At 38.5% G+C, this 25,348-nt stretch overlaps 1 protein-coding gene and 2 long non-coding RNA genes across 10 annotated transcripts; 1 reads left to right on the top strand and 2 right to left on the bottom strand.

Annotated features, from left to right (window-relative positions):
- Window positions 1-962: 962 nt before the first annotated feature.
- LOC111341102 (uncharacterized) lies at window positions 963-24,712 on the top strand. 8 transcript variants are annotated; one of them, XM_088761998.1, is made up of 16 exons: window positions 1,619-1,776; window positions 4,885-5,006; window positions 5,434-5,563; window positions 5,836-6,034; window positions 6,236-6,351; window positions 10,674-10,743; window positions 11,444-11,511; window positions 12,963-13,017; window positions 15,985-16,022; window positions 16,546-16,591; window positions 17,113-17,198; window positions 18,511-18,543; window positions 19,179-19,228; window positions 19,373-19,403; window positions 19,479-19,516; window positions 19,733-19,811. In XM_088761998.1, the coding sequence occupies exons 3-14, from the start codon at window positions 5,438-5,440 to the stop codon at window positions 19,380-19,382; spliced, it is 897 nt and encodes a 298-aa protein (XP_088618124.1). In that variant the 5' UTR covers window positions 1,619-1,776; window positions 4,885-5,006; window positions 5,434-5,437; the 3' UTR covers window positions 19,383-19,403; window positions 19,479-19,516; window positions 19,733-19,811. The 8 variants fall into 8 exon arrangements, with proteins under 8 accessions (XP_088618125.1, XP_088618124.1, XP_088618126.1 ...); XM_088761999.1 differs by lacking the exons at window positions 1,619-1,776; window positions 4,885-5,006 and adding an exon at window positions 963-1,056; XM_088762000.1 differs by lacking the exon at window positions 4,885-5,006 and having other exon boundaries at window positions 1,620-1,776; window positions 11,447-11,511.
- LOC148731576 (uncharacterized) lies at window positions 5,579-7,625 on the bottom strand. Its single transcript, XR_016002013.1, has 3 exons — window positions 7,236-7,625; window positions 6,899-7,093; window positions 5,579-6,653 (listed from the first exon to the last, which is right to left on the bottom strand). It is a non-coding gene; the product is annotated as an uncharacterized LOC148731576 (long non-coding RNA).
- Window positions 10,012-12,507, bottom strand: LOC148731575 (uncharacterized). Its single transcript, XR_016002012.1, has 2 exons — window positions 11,536-12,507; window positions 10,012-10,843 (listed from the first exon to the last, which is right to left on the bottom strand). It is a non-coding gene; the product is annotated as an uncharacterized LOC148731575 (long non-coding RNA).
- Window positions 24,713-25,348: the final 636 nt, after the last annotated feature.

The raw sequence follows: 25,348 nt of genomic DNA, 5'->3' as shown, positions 1-25,348 counted from the left end.
AGTATGAAAACCCATCTACACGAAACGTTTGTTGACAGTGATTTGAAGAACGGATGACTTTTACAGTTTGGAACCCAAATAATTGAAGACATTCGGACATCCCTAAACCAGAGGGAAAGAAAAGAGATCTATTCAGGTAGAAAATGTCCCTTGGTTACTTAAAAACTCAAACGAATCCGACTAAAAAATACTCTGATGGTAAGAAGCGACCAATGTTTCCTCTACCGAAAGTTATCGCTGTAAATATCTAAGAACATTGTACCTGAAAACTAAGTTTTCCACGGCTAAATTTGAGAACTTGTGTTCAAAACATTTTCGAGAAGGCTCGAGATGGGAACGCAAAGCACAGCGGTCAGACATTGGGCATGCGCAAGGAGTGAATTTTACCCGTCCGCGCGCCAATTTCACGCCCGAAATTTTAAACGAATGCCCACAAGTCAAATACAACTGCCACATAAAATATGTGCGAATCATGTGCGAATAACACTGAAACGCCCACAGAAATTTGTAAAGAGCGAAAAAAAAAAAAAAAAAATATGGGAAAGGAAAACGCAAGACTTTTCGCACACTTATATTTTTTAAAGTACCGGTGTCTTCTTGATTTACCATTTTGTTTTGTGCTTTATTGAAAAAGTTATACGGTTTTCAAACGCTACGGGTACTTCCTAGGATGACAGCTGACGACAGTTTGGTTTTTTAGAGCCTGCAAACACCATTCCGGGGGTGAGTGAGTGATCTGCGATCTTCCGCCACACGGACTTAACTTGGGAGAGATTCTAATATTGTTTTGAGGATAAAAGGGAGATGTTTAAACAGTCGAGTGACGGTTGCATAGCACAATGAAACAACACACCTGTTCTGCTAGTCTTTTCAAGGACTGACAAACAGGAAGTCAATCAAGTCTGCCTCGTCACGAGACTGTAGCTTTTCTTTTATTTCATAATCAACCGCGTTATTGAAACTAACTATTGAAAACTATTTGTGGGCAGCCGTCACCGATAAAGCAACATTTGGCTTCATCGAAGACTGTCTATCAACCTTGGCGAGAGTTTAAAGGTGAGCATCACGTCTTTTGGCGCTGCACCAGTACAATCTCTGGAGTCAGCGAGTTTCCGTTAATTTTGAGATAAGAAAACTGTTTCTATATGAGCCACCTACATATTGGACGCTATAATTAAATGATTAACCAAGCCACTAGTTTTGTGCTACGCAGACTTTTGTAAGTTTCCCTTTCCCGTAGAGGAATCTGAACACGTTCCTTCTTGGGAACGAGAAATTGCTAAAAAATTGCCCCGAACCTTTTTCTTCGTGGCTCAGTTGTCAGTTGAGTTCAGATATTGACATTCAATCAGTTTTTTTGTCGACAATCAACTGGAGCATACGTAACATACAAATTATTCATGAGTGTCAGTCACCGCTTTAAACACATTTATAGCGTGTATGTGTGTTTTTATTTTTAAGTATTTTAATCAATTTCTTTACTTATTTTTTTATTTCGTTTACATTTGATCTGATTCTGACGATTTTTACCGTTCAACAGTATTATTTTTAAAATTTTTCTGTGTAATTGAGTGCCCATATATGGTGTCAATAATGCGGTTAAAATTTTCTAACAGTCATGTGACTTCTGTCTTGACACTCACGCTCCTTTATAGTTCGCGATCAGGTCGAGTAAGTAATCTACATCTACATCTACGTTATCTCTTCTTCTCTTCCGCAAATGAGCATCTTTGGCTTCATTGTAGACCGTAAATCAACTTAAGCTGAACATTTTAGGTAAGTAATTTATCCTTATCCATGGTAGAGGTACGTCTTTAACCCTGGATTTGGCTAATTTGGCTTTGCAAGCTTTCATGTTGTTTTCAAGGTGCTTGATAAACTTTACAGCTTTCAATTATTTTTTGTTGCCATTTCGGTTAGACGCATGTTGACCAACACTAAAGGAAGCTATTCGCACTGTTTCCTCTAGCCTTTTCCTCTCGATTTCTTCCAGTGTTTCTGCGCGCGGACGAACGTTTGGCGAGGAGAGATTTTGTAGTTACACGTGTGTGGGCAATGAAAGTTCGTGTACTGCATTCTGATGATTTCTCGCCTTTCAAAAACTGCATTATCTTCCTGTGGGCGAGATTTCAGACTGATTTAGGCGAGCTAACTTCCCATGAGATTCGTATAGTGAACAGTGAAGTTAATTGAACTTCCATGCGTTCTCTCGAATCCAGCAGATTTAAGGCCCTTGGACATTTTTAAAACAAGATTTTGGGTTCTGTCCTCGTGTACCGGTTCACAAGAGCTGTTACAAAAGACCGAACAATACACAACAGCTAACCAATGACTCCTAAACAAAGAAAGAACAATGGTAATTCCCTTGTGAACCGGTACACCAGGACAGAACCAGATTTTGGCGCAAAAGAACCCACAATACTATCATTCAACAATACGTTTTGAATGCTCAAATGTTTGGCTTTAGTCGGAACACGAAAAATTCAAAAGATATGTAGATTCCATTTTCGCGCATCGTACTTTTTCGTTTGCTCGCTAGCTTGCCGGTTTAGGCAACGAGGAGTTGCTCTTGCATTTCATTAAAAATTTGAGTGTAGAAATCAGTTCTGATGATGGCATGGAAGGTAGAAGGTTGTAGTCATTGTGCTAAGTTATGCACATTTGCTATCTGAAATAATCGCCGATGAGGAGATAGAAAACGAGCCTCCTACAATCACATGACTATAGAGGAAGCCTATTAGTGATGATGATCTCATTTGTAGTCTACCAGAATACTGACCCTTGCATTCCCAAGATGTCATTAGTTATTCTTGCTACTGTCTGCCATACAATTCTTATGATGCTAGTTCAGAGAATTTGGTATTTTATCAATTAGTAATTCCCTAATTGTTCTTTTTATCTAAAAAATTTCTCATCACTTGTCTGCAAAGTTGTACTGATATTGTAAATTAAAGAGAAATTCTGTCTTTAACACTCAAGGTAATCGAAGGGTTAAAAATGATAAAACATTTGACTTATAATTAAAGGAATAATTTGAATATATCAACAAAGTTGAAATGGTAAATTGGCCACCGTTACGATTATGAAAGCTGACATTTTGAGCGTTAGCCCTTCGTTGGAGTGAATAGGGGAATTGTGGGTTGTGTGTGCTTTTAAAGGCAGAAAAAGGAGCTACGTGATTGGTGGAAACACGGCATTCTAAGCAACACATGGCAATCTGCAGTCTTTCCTTACACTTAGGTAGCACGGAAAGCCAGAAAGCTCTGGAACATAAGCTCATCTTTCAAACCGGCAGTCTAAATCCCACAGGTATTAACGAACGCTTTTCATTCCACTAATTTATTCTTGTTTTTCTCGTTGCCATGTTCCCACCAATCATGTAGCTCCTTTTTCTGCCTTTAAAAGCACACACAACCCACAGTTCCTCCATTCGCTCTGACGAAGGGCTAATGCTCGAAACGTCAGCTTTTGTAATCCTAATGGTGGCCAATTTACCATTTCAACTTTGTTGATATATTCAAATTATTTCGTTACCCCTAACGACACAGTCCCAAACAGTTTCTTTAGAAGCTATCAGCCTTTATTCATTTATAATTAAAGGAGTTTGATGTTTAAATGAAAGACCTCTTTAACTTTGTTTACCCATTTTAGGTCATACAATACAGAGCTCTCATTAGTCTCATGCATTGAGCGTGAATAAATCCAATCTCATGCTGAAACTGTTATTTCTCACACATTTGAGATTACTTGCTCCTTTAGTGAAGTTCCTTCATAATAAACTATATTATTTTATGATATAATTTTAAGTCCTTGTTTGGTTTGTACTCGCTTCAAACACTTTATTCTTGTGCAGAGCATGACATTTCTGCTCAGAATCGCATAATTGAAAAACTCTTGCATTCTGATTGGTTAATGAAGCGAGGTATATGGCGTGGAATTGAGAGTTGAAAACAAAGCTAAGAGATGTTGTTTCGCATTTACGTAAACATCAATTTTTAAGTAATGCTGTTTCCTTTTTTTACTCATATTTATTCAGTTATGTGATTCAAGGAAAATCCATTACTTCACTTGTGAATTCCACATTAAATTGCAGTTGAAAACCGATATTGCACTCATTGCTTCGCAATTCATGTGTTATTGGTTTTCGTGTGCAAGTTAATGCGGAATAATAATTTCCTTCGTCAAGTAATGAATTTTCCTATAGGATGAAGGAAAACACGTCTTAGTGACTTCCATTTTTCAAAATTTCCTTGGGAGCATGCCCCCAGACCCCCCTAGAATCCAAAATTTACAAAAATATCCACAAAAATAAAGCCACTCATTAACATAAATCCAAAAATCACAAGTGGTTAAGTAAAGATACTAAACACAACTCAAGTAGCCTTGGGAATATTGTTTAAAGGCTGGCAAAAAATTTGTTGTTGTGAGAAAGCTAATTACTTCAAAAAAATTCCAAATTATAGCTCTTTGGCATACAAAGCTTTGCTTTCATGTCCAAATTGAGCACTCTATCTAGGATGAGTCATTGCTGCTGCAATTGGGATGATGCTCGCTAGTTTACTCTAGTTTGAGCACTCTGGCATGGCTTAGACGATACCACAAAGGTTGGGTCGCTTGGGGTGACCGTCTCGGTTCTCCTCCATCCTAGCATCAGCACTGCACTGATGAGGGCCAGAAGGCCGAAACAGTTCTGTCTGCAGTTAGTTATATATATATAATTTATAATTATATATAAAGATTTTCTTAATTAAGCTATTAAAATTTTGAGATGTCTGTAAGGAGACTGACATGGGGGGTTCTGGATACCACAACACCACAAACAAAATAGAACTAACACTGCATCACCTCATGAAACATTATTAACACACCTACACTATGATATAGTCTAAGTCTGCAGATTTACCTGGTCTGGTTTCACTCAACTTAACCATGTGCTAGTCTTTGGCTGATAGTGCATGTGGTAGAGGTCCAGAGGTCAAGTAAAATTTTAACAGACACAACCTGAGGTCAATCAGCTAATGTTTATTAAAGATTAACTTGGATGTCTTGCTGACTTTGTTTCAAAATTAACCATGGGTTATCAAATCTGTCTTTTAAAAGGGTTAAAGAATTAACTGTAACACCGGAAATGGTTTATTTCACTGAATGCTGCTGATTTGAAATTAGAAACATCAACTGTTTTAAGGTTCGAGATCACTGTGCAATTGCAATGCGAGTTGTTCTTCACTACAATACCACATTAAGAAAAGGGTCAAGACTGCAACATGCAAACCCCAATGTCCCGCCCCTTCCTGTAACATTTAAAGCAAGCTTGGAGAAAAGAAGTACACGACATTAGGTTTTTGTGATATTGGAATTCTTGAAAAAGGAATTAAAATTCAGGATATTTGGTGCAGAGAGCCACTAGTAATCCTATCCTAAACTGATTTTCAGATCAATGGAAAACTTGAATGCCCCACAGGAACTGTCTCCTTCAGGGAGCTATTTTACAGTGAACCTTAAAAAGCATGGGAAGGTGGGATTTGGTTTTGAGATAACTGGAGGTCAGGAGCATGGCACACAGGTTAGGAAAAGGACATTTATTCTGAAGAGATGTAGTTTTAATTCTCTGATTTGATTTGATGACATGTATTGTAAAAACATTTTTATTTAATTTATTATACCATCAATTTTATCATTAGAGAAAAAGGAAAATTACTTTTGATGTAGTTCCTGATACTGATTACTCTACTTTGATTTGCTGGCTTAATTGTAAACAATTCTACATGTATTTGTTTACCATTATTTGCTTTCATTTTGCACTGAATTACTTTATGTTAATGGTTTTATTATTAGGTGGTAATAAGTAGAATTGTCAGACTGGGTCCTGCAGAGGGTTGCCTTCAGGTTGGAGATGAAATCCAGTATGTCAATGAAGTAAAAGTGATTGGTGCAACAGGTGATCGTGTGATAATGCTTGTGAAAACTGCAGAGTCACTTGGAGAAGTAAACCTTGGCATCTATAGAAACTTGGCTAGAATGGAACATACAATGTGTAAGTGATTATCAGACTTTTAACACATGGTCTATATATTAGGGTTAGGGGAGAGGACAATCTCATGTGAACAGACATTCCTCTACAAAACAAACAGAAAAGCACAAACATGCAATTTGGTTGTGTAGTGCTGTGTGTGAAAATTTTCAGTTTCCAGTAATGTAGCATTCTTATGTTATTTTGTGATCAATTTTATCCTAGATGTTGCTACTTCAAGCACCCTGCCCCAACAGCGTTATGCACCAGTGGAACTCCCTAACTCCTCGAGCAAGGATCCTAATTACCATTATGGGATACCAGCCCAAAGGAACAGTGGTGTAAGTGAGAGTAATTAAAAACACTTGTTGGGTGGGTTATTAATTATAGGCATTTAAAGGCCCATTTTCATCCGAGATCCTTTGCAGTCATTTGTTTTTGTTTTGGAGTCGCGCTATTGTTAAATGGCGAACTCTGATAGTCATTCACCAACACTGTTAAAAAGAAAAACAAAGATTTGGTGAAGAACACAGTAAACAAATTTACAGCTAAATATTTGAGACTGAAAAATCATAAATCGAGTCTGTGTATAAAACTTGTACAAAGCTTACTTGATGTTGAAGGAAATTGTTCGGCCTCAACACTAAATAAAATATAAACAAATAACCAATATTGGCCAAAATGATTTACTTTATGCATTTCAATTATAGAATAATGACTTGTACAGGAGAGATCACTTACATACATATCTCAGGATCTCAAGTAAAAATCAGTCAGTCATCTCAAGAATCTCCGTGCTAACAATACCTTAAGCAGTGTTCAAACTGCCATAATTCAAAGTGCCCTTTTAGCATATTTAATAAACAATAATTATAGACAAACAGGTACCTTAGTTATGTGGCACTCAGATGATCACTCACTTTGTTCCGCCATCTTGAACACATGAAATAAAGGCTGCCCAGAGAACTTCATGCTTTGACGTTTATAAAAGCTGCGAGCCATGCAAGCCAAGGGTGAGCCATGCAAGCCAAGGGCGAGCCATGCAAGCCATGCGAGTCATGCGAATCATGCGAGCCATGCAAGCTACAGTCAAAATGTCAAGAATTTTTGTTAATTGTTACATTTACATTTATTTGTTACATTTACTCTTCGAAGTACAAATTCATAGAAAAACACGGCATCAAGGCAATCGTTTCAAACTGATGAAATCATGCAATTTACTCACCATTCTTGACGCCAATACAAAGAGTTTCCCTGGAAGTACTGTTCTCTTTTGCCCTGACTAATAAATGATTTTCTAGGTGGATATCAATGGATGACAGGAGTCAATGGATACCATTCAACTACCCATTCGAGTAGCGGTTAAGGGTGGTGGAGCTGTACGTTTTTCTCAAAAAATTTTTTTACTCAAGTCGAGCCTAAATTAATTTTTGTAGCACTGTTTTTATTTTTTGCAGACCCTGAGCGATTTGAATAGATAAAATTTTCTCTAAATAACAAAAAATAATATGAAAGAGAAAAAAATTCGTCCAACTCAGGACAGGCATTACTATGAGCAAGACTTGGCACGATGTACAGATGTTTAGAGCATTTTTCATATTTGAAGCTCCAGCAATAGTTCTGGCAACTGAAGCAAGATTAGGATTTTTTTCGGGAGTATTTCAATTTTGAGCACTTTTGTAGCTAAATTTAAAATTAATTTCCTACTGGAAAGAGGGAGTACCCTGGCAGCGAGGTTGTACCATTTATACTCATCCCAGGATCATCTCTGCTTTCAAGATGGCATGCAGGCGGTTTAGAACGATAGTTTAGTGATAGTCGGATGCAAAATGATCAACGACCTCCCAGACCCTGGACCAATCAAAGAAAATAAAAGTACTCTGGCAAAAATGGCTTGTATGACTCGCATGGTTTGCCTGACTCACACGGCTCACATGGCTCGCACCTTGGCTCGCAGATTTTGCAGACCCCACTCTGATTGGACATTAGAGCAAAGTTTAAAAAGAGCTAGTGGGGAGAAATGCATAGGGCATTTGCAACTATTATTTTATAAATTGAGTTGATTTTAGGCCGTATCTGATTGAAGTTGTAATTCCTTGTGAAAAACTGTGAGATTTGGAGGTTTAATTGTGAGACCATGAGATAAATCCTGGAATTGCAATTAATCTCATGAACATATCGTGAGAGTTGGAAGGTCAGACAAGGTGTAATTTATAAGCTCATTGACAACAAAAATAATTGAGGTTTAATTTGAAGAGGGTTTTCATCTTCAAGGAGATTTCTGTTTTCTGATCATGACTTTTGTTTGGAAACTCAGTATATGGTAGTTCAGCTCCTTTACAGCCATGAATTGGTATGTCAGTCAAATTGTTCCTCCCAAAGAGGAAGAAGTAGGAGCTGCCTATATAAACAAATGAGCATCATTCTTTTTTCACTTAGCAGCCACCGTCACAGCAAGCGCCTTTCATTTTTAAGGAACCTTGATCTGGCACTAAACTCATCCTGTGAGACTCAAATTATTCCAATGGAGACACATGTTAGTAAAGGGCAGCAGCGCTGTACTCAAAGAAGCTTTAAGTTCCAAGGTCTTTTTACTAGAAGCTTTTAATTAAAAAATTTGTCTTGGACACAGGAAATAAATTCTTCTCTAAATTATAATGTGTTTTCCCCAAGACTTCATTGAGTAAATAAATTGTTTGAGAGGAAATGAAATTTTTACATGAATATCCAAAGTATTGACGGGTTGACTACTGAAGACAATTTAGCATTTAGTTCATACCTTTGAGCAATCAAGAAAACATCAAGCTCTAAGTGCATTAAGGGGCTTGACACTTAAACGGTAGCTCCCGTGACTAGCCATAGACTAGTAGAAATTCAGTTTTGGGTGGTGTTTTGTATTTCCACTAGCCAGTTTGGCTAGTAAACGGACCGAAATTGTTGTAACATCTAAAAACATCTAAAATGTTATTAGCCACTTGGCTAGTAAGTTGAAAAGCTAGTGTTGAGCTGTGGCGTTCAAGCATAATTATGAAAAATGTACAATATTTCAACATTGCAACACTAAAGTTAACATTTTTAGTGCGCTAGAGGATCTAGCTAGAGTGTCAAATAGTTTATGCAAAAAAAGGTATAAATGTTAATTGCTGGTCAAAAAAAGAATTTTGCTTGAATAGGGTTCGAGTGTGTGTTGTATTTGGAACTTTTGAGAAAAACTGGGAATTGATATAATTATGGGTGTCTCGAAAACTCAGACCTCAAAAACTTAGACCCCAGACTCGAAAAACTCAGACCCTCTGGGTGTCTTGAAAACTCAGACCCGAAAAACTCAGACCCTCTGGGTGTCTCGAAAACTCAGACCCTGTCTGAGTTTTCGAGTAAGGTCTATACTGTGGTCTATACTTTTCGAGAAAGGTCTATACTGTGCCTCAAACAGCATAAAAGAAGGAAAGTTAAAATTCTATGGTGCTCCAAGTGTTTGGGATGGAAAGTCTATCAGACAAAGAGTTACAGGAAATTCAGCACTATATGTTTTAATAGAGGTATTGTCTACTCCTTGTGTTAAATAACAAACTAAGTAGATTAATCTTAGTGTTTCTAGGTGTAATCTTGTGAAATTTTGTTTTATCTACTAAGTTGAAATATTATTGTAAATTGGCTGCCGTAAAGAGTTAAAAAGCTGATGTTTCGCGATTTAACCCTTGGTCAGAGTGAATGGCACTCTGACAAAGGGCTAACATGCAAAATGTCAGCTTTTTAATTTGTTATGGGGGCCAATTTACAAATTCAACTTAGTTGATGAAACCAAATTACCTTGTCACCCCCACTGATGCAACACCAGAGTTTCTTTAGAAACTTACCCCTTTAATCTTGTGAAAGTCTGAGATTCAATATATAACTGCTTGGGCATTTTGTTAGTTACAGGTTATTTTAACCCTGCTGTTGTGTTACTTTGTCTGCATGGGGTCTGATAACAATTGAAAGAAAACCAAAGCATAAAGAGAAAAGATAATGAGGCAGAATTGATGTATTTTGTTAGCTTCTCTGAATTTATAATTAATATATAGTTTACCTAAGTTGTCTAAAGCATGCTATTTACAGGAAAGCAAGAGAACTTTCCAGGTAAGGGTTAGCAAACCCTCAGCAAAGGTCTGGAATTGAAAATGACTGTTCGGAAAAAGTACAGAAACAAGTCATTCAGTGGCACAGTCAAACCTAGACTTGATTGAAATATCTATTTTTAACACTTTGGAGGTCACCAGTCTCAAATGTCATGAAAAAGAGTGTAAAACCTGGTTGGATGCAAGCTGATCATATTAGGGACTTCTTGAAGTATTTGAATTAGCCCTCGTTACCTAGTCGTAAATAAAGTTCTTGTAAGTATTTAGTATCTAAAGATTATTGCTTGTCAAGGAGCAATCTCTGATTACATTTTTCAAGTTTGATGAACTGATGAAGGTCTCGGACCGAAACGTTTTGTATTAAACTTTTTAGACTTTTTATTGAGTATATGTCTTCCTTGGCTCGAAGTTGTCCGTCCTCGTGTGCCACACTACTTGAGATGGGCTCAGATGTCACTCTGTCAATGACAGTTAGCAAGTGGTTAACTGAAAGTTAACTCTTCGTCATGAATGAAAGTGGACCTTTTTCATGATTCTTTTATCAGGATGCAGGTACAAAAGAAAGAATATCACAAGGGATGCAATGTTCGATGCCTGGAACTCCTCAGATGAATGGTGAGTGTCTCAAGTGTAGGTTATCAGCTAACTGTTGGGGCAATGGAGACTTCACAACATTTTCTTCACTCAGCAACAGTGCAAACTCATTTCCTAACTCCTGCAATACCAATTTTAATCAATTAAGGTATTTACAGAAAGTTGTGATATCCTCACTCTCACCATCAATAGAGAGATCTCGACTACTGTACAGACTACGAGACTGTAGGTTATAATTATAGAAAAATGACTATAAATTTACAATTTACATATGCTCAAAGGTTGTGAAACTTGCAAAGATATACAATCATCAATATCATTTTGTTAATTATGTCATTTGGTCTACCTGAACCATACACAGACTATTAAACCTTATGGAGATCGACTCCCATGCATGAGGACCACCCCTGAATGAAAAAAACTACCTACTGTAGTTTTATTGATAAACCAATCATGTGTAATTTCATCTCTCATTCTCCTCATAAAAGTTTTGGTAATATGTAACCTTGTCTACTTTGCTCTCAAGCTTGAGTCCTAAGGGCTTGGAAACTAGGCAGAATTTGAACTTACCATGTTAATTGTAATATACACTACAGATATTGCATTTATCATGTCAAGTTCACATGCTATTGTATATTGATTAATGCTCTCGACCAATCTGCTTTTTCATAATTAATGAATTAGAGACCTAGTTGATCTCTTGCCTCTGAATTTTTAATAGCAGCAACTGCCCTTGCTCCTGGAGAGGCCACCTTGCAAAGTCAAAATATGCCTGAAAGCAGACCTCTGGTATGTATATATATGATATCTTACCTTTATTTAATTCTTTACTTGAACAGTTGGTTCAACCCTTTAACTCCTATGTGAGTGACAGAATTACTCCTTACAATATCAGATGGTGAGTACAATATCAGTATCAGGCAGACAAGTGACAAGAATAAAGAAAAATATCAGTTAGTGGATTATTTCTAAGATCCAATACCAAATTTTCAGACCTAACATCACAAGAGTGTATGGCAAACAGTAGGGAGTCAGAATAACTAAATAAGGACATCTTCTTGGGAGTAAAAGGTTTAGTAATTAATAATTTAATAATAATAATAATTTATTTCTTCTAGAGCGCTATTTACAATGACAGATCAACAGCGCTTTACAATTAAACACGAAGGCGCACTATAAAAGGAGAGATCCCTTAGGTGCCTGGTAGACGAACAAAAGGAGCTAATGAGATGTTTACTTCTGCCAGCATGGTGGCAATGATGTAACGTGCAAACCTCCTACTTCGATATCAAATTTACTGCCACATTAAACACAGTTTCCATTGGAGAAAGGAAATATACAAATCTCAAAAATTCTTGTATTGTGATGAAAACATTCTGAAGAATGCGCCCGCTGTTCACTGCTTTAGATTAGCTATAGCTCAAGCTGACTTGACTTTTAGAGTTCTACATCACACGACAGTTGATTGACAAATGGTCCAGAGGTACCTAAGGCACCTCTCCTTTTATAGCGCGCCTTCGTGTTTAATGTCTCTAAATATTAATCCACCCATCCCACCCCAGGGGAGGACATCCATCACACCGTTATCTCGTGGGTGGGAAATTAACGTCTCCTACCCCTAACCCTGCAGGAGACGGGACCTCCATTTATTCATCCCTATCCGAGAAGACTAGAATATCTAACCATTTCTTGAAATGGTTAGATGTTCTTGGTAGCATATTCTTCTCAATTATTTTAAGACCTTGAGTGTTGGTCCAGCCGGGGCTCGAACCCTCGACCTCCCGCACAACAGTCCAGCGCTCTATCCATTGAGCTGACAGGGAGGTGGTTTAATAATAGATGCCTAATGGAACCAACTATAATCCACTGTAACAAATATTTTGACATGAACGCGACGATTTCCTTTCCAAAAGCACATGGGCGATAATGCCCAGGTGTTTTACGTAAAACATAGGCCCGCAGTGGGAGCCACAGGTACATTAAATTAAGAATTTCTTTTACTAAAGGATGGAAGTTTGTTGCCATCCCAAGGACCATGTCTACATGATTTAATCCAGAACCCTTTGTAATTCATATACAGATGCGATAGTTATTTGATATTATCACCACTTTCCCCACCTTATTTTTCTCTTTTGTTAGTATTTTTGATATATCTGTTATTCCAACTAATAAACTTCCTCATGTACACAGAATTATAATTTGGTGCAAAGCTCTCATCTTTTGTCTTTTTTTTGTCGCAGTCTAGGTGGTCAGATCCCTCAGATTCAGTACACAGACAATGTGACAGGGCTGAAGGTATGTGGCCTTTATTTTGTTTCTTGAGTCAATATTAACACTAAGATCTTGTTTATAATGTAGCAATAATTGCAGATGAGAACCAGAGTGAGTTAGGCCTTGGTTACCACTTAATTTAAGCGTAAGAGTGAAAAATTTAGGGAAAGTCCTCATAACTTGGGGAAAACTGAAAACCAATGGCTAAAAACAGAAAATCTACAAACCCCAATGATCAACAAATCCCAAAAACCGAAAAACCGATCTAAAAAAAGAGCGAAAACCGTGAAACTGAAACTCCCAATGCCCCCTCTTGTCACTATGAATTAGATTATGAGCAAAGGAAAAACCGGAGACGGGCAACTTCACAAAGATGTATGGAACAGACAAATATAATGTAACGTACTGATGAGGGTTCGCTTCCTTGAAGACCAGTCAACACTAGTACTAGAACTCAAGACTTTATTCAAGTTGCCATCATGAACACGTCTTTCTTTTGTGTCCAAAACCATACCCCAAGGAGTAGGGGTGCGTCGCAACATTACACTGCTCCCCCCTTAGAAGAGCACTGACCGCAGTGCGAAACCATGTTTAACAACCTTGCTAACAAAAACAGGGTCCAAAAAAAGAAAGAAAAACTAACGGACAAACGAGTTACATTACTGGACTAACTGGCTCTGCAAAGTTAACGGAATGTCATTGTCTTGTATTTTCCTGGGGTTCAGATTGGCGCTTTGGCACGAAGGGAAGAGACCCACTCTCCAAATCTTTTGAGGGGTCTTATTGTACCCTTCGGTCTTGAGCTGTCATCAGTCTTTGTTACTGGTTCCTTGCCTGTCAGGCCAACAGGTATTTCACTACCACGCGCTTGTACTGTCCTTTTACCAGGTCCATTCTTTCTCATTCTACTATCCGTCATCTCGGCTCGAGCTGTTCTTCCCGTGGCTTCCTTTCGTGATACTTCTTTTGATGTTATTCCTCTGGTGACCATTCCTTCCTTATGCCCTTCTGCTTTACCTTTGGGTGTCTTCTTTCCCTCTTGTTGTGGTATCCAGTTCTCTAAGAGCGGACCTAGATATGGCTTCAATCTGTCAACGTGCACGACCTTAGGGTTAGACCGTGGTGTCCTTTGAATCCGATACGACATCTGATAAGGATGCAGTTACCAAGAAGGTTCCCTCCCGTGGATTGTCTAACTTAGGATTCCTTCCTTTCCTGCGGTGAATGTTATGTAGCCATACAGTATTACCCGTTTGGAATGGCTTCCATGAGAGCTTTTTATTATAGTTTTGCTTCTGGCAAACCCCCGATTCCTTCATGTGTAGTCTCGAATCTTCGAATGCACTTCAAAGTCGTTTCTGTATGGCTTCCACATACTCAATCGAGGTGGATGGTTGATCTGGAGTGGACTCTGTCATGACGTCAAGTGGAACCTCTATTTCACGCCCAGGCATGAGTTGGTTCGGTGTAAACCCGGTGCTCTCATGAACTGATGACCTGTAAGCCATCATGCAGGCTGGCAGCTGGAGGTCCCAATCTTTCTGATCCGGCTGCAACCTTCCTCACAGCATCTCCACCAGAGTCCTGTTAAATCTTTCCACTTGTCCATCTGACTGTGGGTGCAGTGGTGTTGTTCTTGTCTTTTCGATGTCTAACAATTTACGAATCTCCGCCTTCACGTTGGATTCCAAATTTGTTCCCTGGTCGCTATGGATTTGTCGTGGTATGCCAAAACGACTCACAACCTTCTCAGCAATTGTTGTAGCGGTTTGATCAGGAAGTGCATAGCTCCTAGTCCATTTGGTAAAATAGTCTGATATTACGAGTACATAGCGATTACCACGTGGGTCTTTGGCAAGGGACACAAGATGTCCATCGCAATTCTTTGCATAGGAAACCCCACCGTGCTTTGTTGAAGAGGTGCTCGGCACTTTCTTCCGTAGTTTTTCTTTGCTGCACACTCAGTGCATCTTGATACCCATCTGTAAGTCTGGGACGTCAGACCTGGCCAGTAATAACGAAGCCGCAAGGAGTGTAATGTCCTTTTTAAGCCCCTGTGACTTGCCGTAGAGTGATCATGGTGGGCTTGCAATGCCGTGTCTCTAAGACTACTTGGCAGAACAATCTGATATACTATTCTGTCGCCCTTGTCACTTTCTCATCTTCGGTATAGAACACCATTCCGTACTTCCATACGATCCCACTGTGTCCACGGGGTCTTCAAGACAGGACCTTCAGATAAAATGTCTTCCCATACAGGGTGTTCCTTGGAAGATTTCTTCATTTGTATAAAGTTCTTAAGCGTAGTATCCTGCAGCTGTTGCTCTTCCAAGTACCTTCTGGACCACTCAGGCTCTAGCTTAATGGTACGAGTTGTGGTTTGATGTTGGGAGGGCAATTCCTCACATGCTTCCTCCGTCTGCAGACCAATCTCACATGCAGAAGATTGTTGTCGGAACAGCTTTAACACCACTTACATCGTTCAGTGCATGGTCTGCGCGACATAGAATCCGCATTCACGTGTCTTGCCCCTTGTCGATACACTATGTCAAAATCAAGGGTGCTTAAGAAAGCAACCCACCTTGCAAGCTGTCCTTCAGGCTCCTTGGTCTTCAAGATTGATTGTAGTGGATTGTGAACTTCCTGTTTTGTAAAGAGTGTTTATGTACACCGCTGCCACCAGTGTAACGTACCGATGAGGGTTCGCTTCATTTAAGACCAGTCAACACTAGTACTAGAACTCAAGACTTAATTCAAGTCGCCATCGCGAACGCGCATTTCTTTTGTGTCCAAAACCATACCCCGGGGGGTAGGGGTGTGTTGCAACGTTACAATATGTATTCTGTTCATTTGATTAGAGGACAATTTCAACATAATAAGTCTTCACAGCTACAAATAAATTGTAAATATGTTTGCACTGATCAAAACTGATTATTTTTGCTTTTCCGGTTTAATCACTGAATAACATTACGTTTTCTTGCTTATTTACAGTTGATGATTGGATGGCCTCAGGTCCAAGTCCACATGAGGTAAATGCGTTATCCTGAGATTGAATTTTTTTCCATTCAACAGTTGAATGAAGAAGACTTCTCAAGACTCGACTTTGGATTTCTTTTGATTTATATCAAAAAACCTTTTTACAAAATTTGAACTGCTAAATTCGGGGTGTGGCCTATCTGCAGGTGCAGCTTATTGAGAGGGGCATTGGTGCCTCTGGGAAACCGCAAAACCGGGAGGAAAAAACCTCCCAAACCGAAAAACCGACAAAAAAAGGCAGCAAAACCGAAAACCCATGTTGTTGAATATAGAAAATCATCATGTGGATTATTTGGTACATTAAATTAAGAATTTCTTTTACTTAAAGATGGAAGTTTGTTGCTAAGCACAAGGTCAACATTCATCACCAAAGTCCCAAACATTGAGAACAGTCTTTTTAAAAATTGGATTTTGAGGCTAAGTGCATCAGTGTTGAATGTGTGATGTATTGTGATCAAGGTGTAATATGAGGGGAAGAGATTCTTAAAATTATTTTCTTGGCATTTCCCTTCTTAGGATCTGGATATCGTATACACATATTTACATTCTGAAAGTGGCAAAGGTAAGCAAAGAACCATACATTTCAAAAGAGTAATCTAACGAGGTGACCCCCTGGCCCTTTTTCGTTAAACACCACCAACCTGACTTGCAAAGGGATTGCTCACTTTTTTAAAGAATTTCATTAGATTAAGGTATCTGTAGCTTCCATTGCGTACCTATGTTTTACGTAACACATCCAGGCAATCTCCCATGTGCTCCTGAAGAAGAATTGTCGTGTTCATGCTGGGATTTTTGTTACCGTGAATTACTGTTGTTGATTAGAAACTCCAAGCTTGAACAGTTGGTTGAGTTTTGGATTTCAATCTTTATGTCTTTCTGTGAAATATGCAATAGTATCACTGTTTACACCAAACCACATACTGACACTTACGACAGTATGTATTGGTATCTTTACAGGTGTATAGGTACTGCAGGTATCTTTGATAGGTTAGAGTTAATTACAAGTCAGTGTAGAATAAAATGGTAGAGATGGGAAGGTGGGGTTGACTTGAGTTCCTGTCATTTGTCCTATTTGAAATTTAGATGATTCGCCAGAACTTCAAAATTTTGAAGACATTGAGCCAATGGATACATCACAACCAATGAACACTAAGCCTTCTGGTGATGAGGTACAGAAGATTAGTTACCATTATCATTATAATCATTATTATTATTGCTATTATTATTATTTGGTACAATGAATATATGAAGTTCATATATTTTGAACTGCGGTTGTAGATACGTATGATGCACGATCCTCGCAATAGAGAGCGCTATTTATGCAATAGCGAAAATCAGACCTGAAAAAAATCAGGCCTGTACGGAATTCGAACCACTGACCTCTGCGATACTAGTGCAGCGCTCTACCAATTGAGCTAACAAGCCAACTGGGAGCAGCCCGTTAAGTTGATTCGTAATCCCTTGATGATAAATCAGATACAATGAATACATGAAAGTTCATATATTTTGAACTGCGGTTATAGAAACGTATGATGCTTTCATATATTCATTTCATCTGATTTATCATCACGGGTTTATTACAAATCAACTTAACGGCCTGCTCCCAGTTGTTTGTTAGCTCAATTGGTAGAGCGCTGCACTAGTATCGCAGAGGTCAGTGGTTCGAATCCCGTACAGGCCTGAATTTTTTCAGGTCTGATTTTCGCTATTGCATAAATAGCGCTCTCTACTGCGAGGATCGTGCATCATATGTATTATTATTATTGTTGTTTTTAATTAGTAGAATTAGAAGGGATTTGAATGTAGAATGAAACACCACCTTGTACGTAGCTGAAAAGAGAGGAAAATTGGAAGAGTTTGTGTGGATCGAGATTGCATTATCTCTTGCCCATGGAGGTTTTATCATCGAGTATTCTGGAGCGCCTGAGTGTGGAGCTGGCACAGCTCGAACCAACATTTCAACTCTGAGTCATTAGTTGGTGGTGTTCGTAATCGGGACTACACATCTTGATAATTTTTCATTGATTAGCGATTTATAAATTTTTTTTAGTGTTTTTATTAGATCAAAAACTCCTTTGGGGATAAGGTTTAAAAGCTTCATTCATAATCTGAGAAGAGGGAACGATCTAGCTAACAGATATATTATGCACACAGAAGCTGGAAAATTGTGATTAACTTGACCGGTTTATGTTAATGCAAAAACCACATTGGGATTGGAAGTCTCCATGTGAATTATTTGTCAACAATTTTTTCAAGTGCTATGTTTTCAAAAAGATTTAATTCAGAACTCTTTGTAATACCTGTACAGGTGCGATAGTTATTTGATATCACCATCACTTTCCCCCACCTCGTTTTTCTCTTTTGTTTGTATTTATGATATATCTATTATTCCAACTAATACCTTTCTCATGTGTACAGAATTAAAAATTGGTTTGAAGTTCTCATCTTTTGTCTTTTTTTTTTGGTCATCCGATCCCTCAGATTCAGGACACGGACAGTCTGACAGGGTTGAAGGTACATGGCTTTTATTTGGTTTCTTGGCCGGGTCAACACTAACACTGACATCTTTTTTACAGTGTTCCTACGATTGCGCCTGAGAACCAGAGTGAATTAAGCCTTGATTACCGCTTATAAGCCTAAGAGTTAAAAATTTAGGGAAGTCCTCATTTCAGGACTCATAACTTGAGGAAAACCGAAAACCAGTGGCTGAAAGCAGAAAATCCGCAAACCGCAATGATCACCAAAACCCGAAAACCGATCTAAAAAATAGCCAAAACCTCAAAACCAAAACTCCCAATGCCCCCTCTTGTCGCTATGAATTAAATTATGAGTGAAGGATAAACTCGAGATGGGCGGCTACACGAAGATGTATGGAACGAAGAAATATATGTATTCTGCTCATTTGATTAGAGGACAGTTTCAACGAGATCAAGGCTTCAGAGCTATCTAACCTAAATGATGTAGAGGCTAAGTTATGTATAAAGTTCAGTGCTTCATGGGCCTCTTTCTTTCCTTTTTTCTTCGGGGTTTTCACCCTGAAAGGGATGATCAAGCTATTAATAAGAGATTTCTTAAGTATGAAATAAGTTTCATACTTAAGTTACGATTACTGACCCTATTTGTGTGGTCTTGTTTATGTCATTTTTTAGAGAGAAGCCAGGAAGAAATCCCATCAGTTCCTAGTGGTGCATGTCCTCCGGTTTGTATCTCAAATTTTGGTGCTGACTTGACAAAAAGAGACACTCCTGATAAGAGTTTCCTCGAAGCTACAATATGGGTATACTTTAAATCCGTCAGTTTTTGGAAACTTGATGATCATGCCTTCTCTTTATTGTTTCTACAGGTCAGATTAGAAGTTAGAGAGGTCGAATCATGTAAGTAAATATGATTATTTTTTCTTTTCTAGGTTTAATCGTTCAATAACATTACGTTTTCCTGCTTATTTACAGCGGTTAAAAAGATAGTCCCAGATTCAAGTCCACTTGAGGTAAATGCGTTATCCCTAGATTGAATCAGTTATTGCGTTCTCAATTTACCTTTGAAAATGTGGGGACGAGTCCCTTCTTGGGGAAAATCATTCCCTTAATTAAAGACGGCCTGAGGCAAAAATTACTTCAGATCACTATTTTACGATACTCTAACTCAGTCCTTTAAGTTAGAACTCTAAGAGTACTGTTAAAAGAGTTACATGATTTATTTTCAGGGTGGCAAGGATTTTGTCTTGATTATGAGTGAAGCGCTACCTCCAAATATTGAGTCCGGTTTCGCCTTCTTTGGAAATGTTCACGTTGAAGTAAACAGAAATGGACCGATACTGACGGGGATAGTTCCTCGTGAGTTGAGATAATTATTGTTTTCAACTTTTTAATAAGGATTGACTGCATCACTCACTATTGTCTTTTAAAGTACTTTCATCGACAAATTCGAATGGTTTAAAGCACCAAGATTTATTGATATTAAGCCTTGTCCTAAAAAATCATACATACATGGCGGCAAGGTGTGTGTACTGAACTGTTGCAAGATGTGATTAATGATAGGTCAAGGCTTCGCTTATACCTCTCTATAATTTTTTCCCTCCTTTAAGCGGGAGGGGGGGGTGGGGGCAAATTTCCATTTTCTTTTTTAAGAAAAATACGCTGGGTGATGAACATCAATCGAGATTATCTTGTAGACACGTTACTGTTCACGAACCGGTTTGACAGTTTGGGGAGATATATTATTCAAACATCTTCGAGAAAGGATGATTTTGGGAAGTATTGAGTTCTGATAGTTATTTTCACCGTCCTCAAACCATTCAATTTATTAAACTGCGGATGTCACATAATCAAAGAAAACTTTACAGTTGTTTATTGATTTTGATCGACACAAGGGTTTTCAAACACGCTAACAATACATCCATTAAATCATGCACCATTTTCTAATTCTGCCACCTTCAATGCTTATTTGACTCTGAGACATAATGAAAATAGGTCTGTGCTCACGCTGTAAAGTCGAGTCATCATCATCACCATCACCATCACCATCATCTTGATTTGTTTGAGTAGGTTGAGTTTTATGGCAGAAATTTGCCGATGTGGACCTGCTATCCTCCCCACCCATCCCACTTCAGGGGAGGACATCTACCATAGAGTAATCTCGTGCGTGGAAACTTAACATCTCCTACCCCTAAACCTGCAGGAGACGAGACCTACGGTTTATTCGTCCTTATCCGAGAAGACTAGACTCTCTATCCATTTCTTGATATTTATAGAGATGTAGCAAATTTTTCTCAATTATTTTAAGACTATGAGTAATGGTCCGGCCGGGGGCTTGAACCGTTGACCTCCCACACAACACAATCTGGTGCTCTAACCAATTGAGCTGTCCGGGGGGGGCGGTCTTAAAGTTATGCCCATCTGCCTATCCTCATTGTTTAGCAATAAATGGCGATTGAGCGATGGGTAGATCATCTGCTTCTTGAAGTGAAATAGACCTCAATAGAAATATCCTAATATTTCCTTTTTGTTTTCTCTACATTTAAGCTTCTCAAAAGCCTGGTATCGTTACTGTTACAGTGCAGTCCACATGTGGGATGCCTTTTGGAAATATTCTGTTCGAATATTTTGACCCTGAAGAAAATTTTCTGAAACAACTGGTGTTAGACCCCAAGTTGCGATGGAAAATGTTTTCGCGAATGGCTGACAGAGAGCAACAGCTCAATTTACGCCCTCATCACACGGACCCTACAACAGGTGTGTTATTGTACCATTCATGATCTTTTGGAGTGCAAAGAGCAATATTATTTCATTTCGAATGGTACTTGCAGACCACCGGAGCTCCCGCTAAGGGTCGAAATAGGAACTTTTGGTAATAAGGTGGAAGAAACTCTTAAAAATTGCTTTTGACTGAGGCCTTCAAAAAAGTCCTGAAACAGGATTTATCTGGGCCATGGAGATTCCGAAGGATGGGCGTTTTATGGCGTGAATTCGCTGTAGCAAAATAAATACCCTAATCATTTATCAAAACATGATCTGTCACCAATCTTGGTTTTGTTTAGTCATGCCAATCGTAATTTGTAACCAAACAGTTATAATTGTCACCATTCCTTTCTTTTTTGTAGGGTCCTCTCAAGCATCCTATGTATTAGCTACCTTAGTGTATGCAGCAGCAAAATTTGATGCTCCTGAGCTTATAAGAATGATTTTCGACTCCACAAGCGGAGGCGTCGTCTTTCATGCTTACAAGGATAGGGCAAAATTGCCTGAGTCTGTGGCGAGGGACCATGGTAACGATGACACTGCAACTTACCTCGAAGAAGTAACCACTAGGTAAATGTTTAGTAAAACAAAACAAAAACTTTCAGCCTATTTTCAAAGCTATTTTAATACATTATACCTGTTATCCTCTCTTCAAAGAATTGGACATGCTTCACTCCTTCGTCATATGAAGAATAAAAGTCAACATTCCCAACCCTAGTACCTCTTTTCCGCGTATAGCTCTTGCATAGATTACTGAAAAACGGTTGTTAATACCGAGCTCACTCCGACAAAAACAGCAAGGTCCACATTTACAAAGGAATTAGATCAAAGATTTCAACTCCTAAGTGTATATTTATTCTGTTCTTGTGCACTCGTCTTCGAGGACCTCCAAACTACTTTCCACTGCACATGATGTAGGCACTACTTTCATGGACGTAAGCTCACTACAATTTGTACTGAATGAATTAAATTTTTTTTTCTCCTGGAAAGATTTTATGAAGAGATCAAGTCTGGTAAGGAATTTAACCAGACGGTGGATTGGTTAGAACTTATAAAAGCTGCTGATGAAGCTCAAGCCAGTAAGTAGTCATTAAGTGGCCGTTATATCTAAACTCTCTTGCATAATTTGTTGTTACTGAACAGACGCACGACAATCAATGTTTTTCACGAGGCAATTTAGGAAATACCGAAGAATATTGGATCAGAGTCATATTTTCGACCACAAGCTTCTAGTTGATACCTAAAATCCGTAAAGCAATCCAAAGATGTAGAATGGTGCAAAAAACGTATGAGGTTCATATTCCTTTTGGACATCTTTTTTTAATGACCACATTTACCTATAGAACTATCTCATCAGATCACGATAGCGAAGAAAGAGACAGAAATCACTTGGAAAGTAATCTCGTCAAAGAAAGTGGATATTCGGCTGATGTCGAATCATCGCCTAGTTTATCATCTGACTCCGGAGGCTCTGATTCCGAACGTCATACTCCAATCTCGTCCTATGATGGTATTGATTGTAAGCTCCTTTGTAAGAAGTGTTTCCCTACGGAGAATAAGATGCTTTCCAAAATGTCCAGACGCTTATCTGACTTCTCTTCCTACAGCAAAATTTGGGAATCTAACTGGCAATCACGAATGCGTCACTGGCGTTTGATGAGTGTCGTGCGTTAATGACCTCCATCTCCCTCCTCCAATATTTGGATTTCCCAACGTGGGAACTTTGAAAATTGTTCTACGAAAAACAAATGTAATCTATTCGATAGAAATTAGCCAGTTAGAACGTAGGGAAACTGTTTCCAGCCACCCTAGATATAATCTGAGTTTCTATTAGGGGACTAAGAGAAAGTGAGTAGGTAAATATAGATACGTATCTCTTTTCACATTTCATCTCTATGATTGTAACTTTTAGTGGTGGAGATAATTGGGTTTTTTTAGTCGAATACATTAGTAAAGTAATGTAGCCCTTGGTGATTAATAAAATTGACAATCTACTCTGGGCAACCATATCATGATAGAAGTATTTATTATATGTTGTATTTCCATGATAAATTAGGAGACTTTTATTATTCTGTTGTTTTTCCCTGCAGTCAAGACGAGATTGGCGAAGAATAGTACTGTTATAGCAGCTCATGTAGAACGCAATGTCATTCCGCCAGCTAAAGAAAAAAGTAGAGTCTTTCCATCAGCTGCTAGTGAAGGTGGTATATCACCATCAGCTGAAAAGGAAAGTGGTGTTACCCCATCAGATACCAAAGAAAAAGACATTACGCCATTAGCTGCTACAAAGAGAAATCTTACACCATCAGCTGAAAGAGAAATTAATTTCATACTATCAGCTATGAATGGAAATAATATGATGACATCAAATGCATGTGATAGTGGAGTCAAGCTATCAAATTCTAAGGAAAGTAACGCAACGCAATCAGCCGATGAAGAAAGCGATGTCACGCTCTTAAGTGCTGAGGGAAGTGCTGGTAGGTCATCACCTGAAGAAGAATGTGGTGGCACGCTTCCACCTGAAAGTGAAAGCGATGTCCTGCCATCAGCTGAGAGAGAAAACGATGCTACGCCAGCAACCTTAAAATGAAATACTATCCTGTCATTAGCTGGGAGCAAAAGTGGCGCTATACATGCAAATTTAAAAGAAATTACCGTCCTACAATCAGCTAAAAGCGAAAGGTATGCTACGTCAATAAAATCTGAGCCATCAGCTGAGAGGGATAGTAAAGGGACGCTCGCAAACTGGAAAAAAAATACTGTCCCGACATTAGCTGAGAGCAAAAGTGATGCCACGTCAGCAAAATCAAAAGAAAGTAATGTTCCGCTATCAGCCAAGCAAGAAAGTGATGTCACACTATTACCTAAAAGAGAAATTGGTATCACGCCGTCAGCTGCAAATGGAAGTGATATCATGCTAGTAGCTGCTAAAGAAAATGTTACCCAGTCAGCTTCGGGAGAAAGTAACATCACACCATCAGCTGAGGAGAGAAGTAGCATCACACCATCAGCTGAGAACGTAAGGGATGTCACACTACCAGTTGCGGAAGAAAGAGAGGGACCTGTCATACCATCACAGATATTGTTTTCTTTACAAACAACCATTATCTGAGTAAACCATGTCTTAATGCAGCAATTAATATTTATAGCCAATTGCCATTGAACAATTGAGGCTGCAATAGTTCGCTGAACACGTTTTCGTTTTGTTATGTTTCTTTTTGTTCTGTTTCATTACGCAAAAGCTTTGATATGATGCAATTGACTATGTAAACCATGTCTTACTACAGTAATCCAAATAGAGACAATGGTCATTGAACAGGTAACAATGGAACATTTTGCTCAACATGTTTTTGTTTAGATATACACGATGCAGTTGACTATGTAAACCATGCCCTGATGCAGCAATTCACATAGAGACAATTGCCATTAAACAGTTAACAATGCTACATTTCGCTCAACATGTTCTTGTTTTGTTATCTACGATGCATTTAAGTATGTAAACCATGCCTTAATGCAGCAATTCACAATTGCCATTAAACAGTTAACAATGCAATAGTTTGCTCAACATGTTCATGTTTTGTATAGGTAATCACATGATTTCGAGTGCAATTTGGAATAAATAAGCATGAGTAAATTTTTTCAAAGACTAACAAAATTGCATGAGCCCGTAGGGTAAGTGCAATTTGTGGTCTTTGAAAAAATTTACAAGGGCTTATTATTAAAAACATGTGATTATCTATTAATAATATACATGAAAACTACGAGGTAGCTTCTCATAACTACGCAGAAGAAGAGCGCGCGCATCAATAAAATAATTTATTCAAGCCCTGTAAGTGACATTGACCTTCACATTGACCTTGACATTGACATTGATCAATCATTCTGACCAATCAGCAAGTCTGGTTTGTTTCCTTCTTTGCACTGAATTAACTCTCTTCTGCACTGAATTAACTCTTTCTGCACTTAATTAACTGAAAACAGCATTCATCTTAACCAATTAGAACTGAGAAATTTTTTCATGTATATTTAATTATTCCATGAGCGCCCGTTGGATATGAGATGATAGATAGCCAACTCGGCGC

Source organism: Stylophora pistillata, chromosome 5, assembly GCF_964205215.1.
Source record: "Stylophora pistillata chromosome 5, jaStyPist1.2, whole genome shotgun sequence".
Taxonomy (NCBI): Eukaryota; Metazoa; Cnidaria; class Anthozoa; order Scleractinia; family Pocilloporidae; genus Stylophora; species Stylophora pistillata.
This window is presented reverse-complemented; position numbering and strand designations above follow the sequence as displayed.

Coding starts and splice junctions, on each gene's coding strand:
- LOC111341102 (XM_088761992.1), top strand. CDS start 18,438: ATGTGTACAGAATTAAAAATTGGTTTGAAGTTCTCATCTTTTGTCTTT. Junction 18,544..19,178: donor ACAGTCTGACAGGGTTGAAG/GTACATGGCTTT, acceptor GTCATTTTTTAG/AGAGAAGCCAGGAAGAAATC. Junction 19,863..21,050: donor ACTGACGGGGATAGTTCCTC/GTGAGTTGAGAT, acceptor TCTACATTTAAG/CTTCTCAAAAGCCTGGTATC.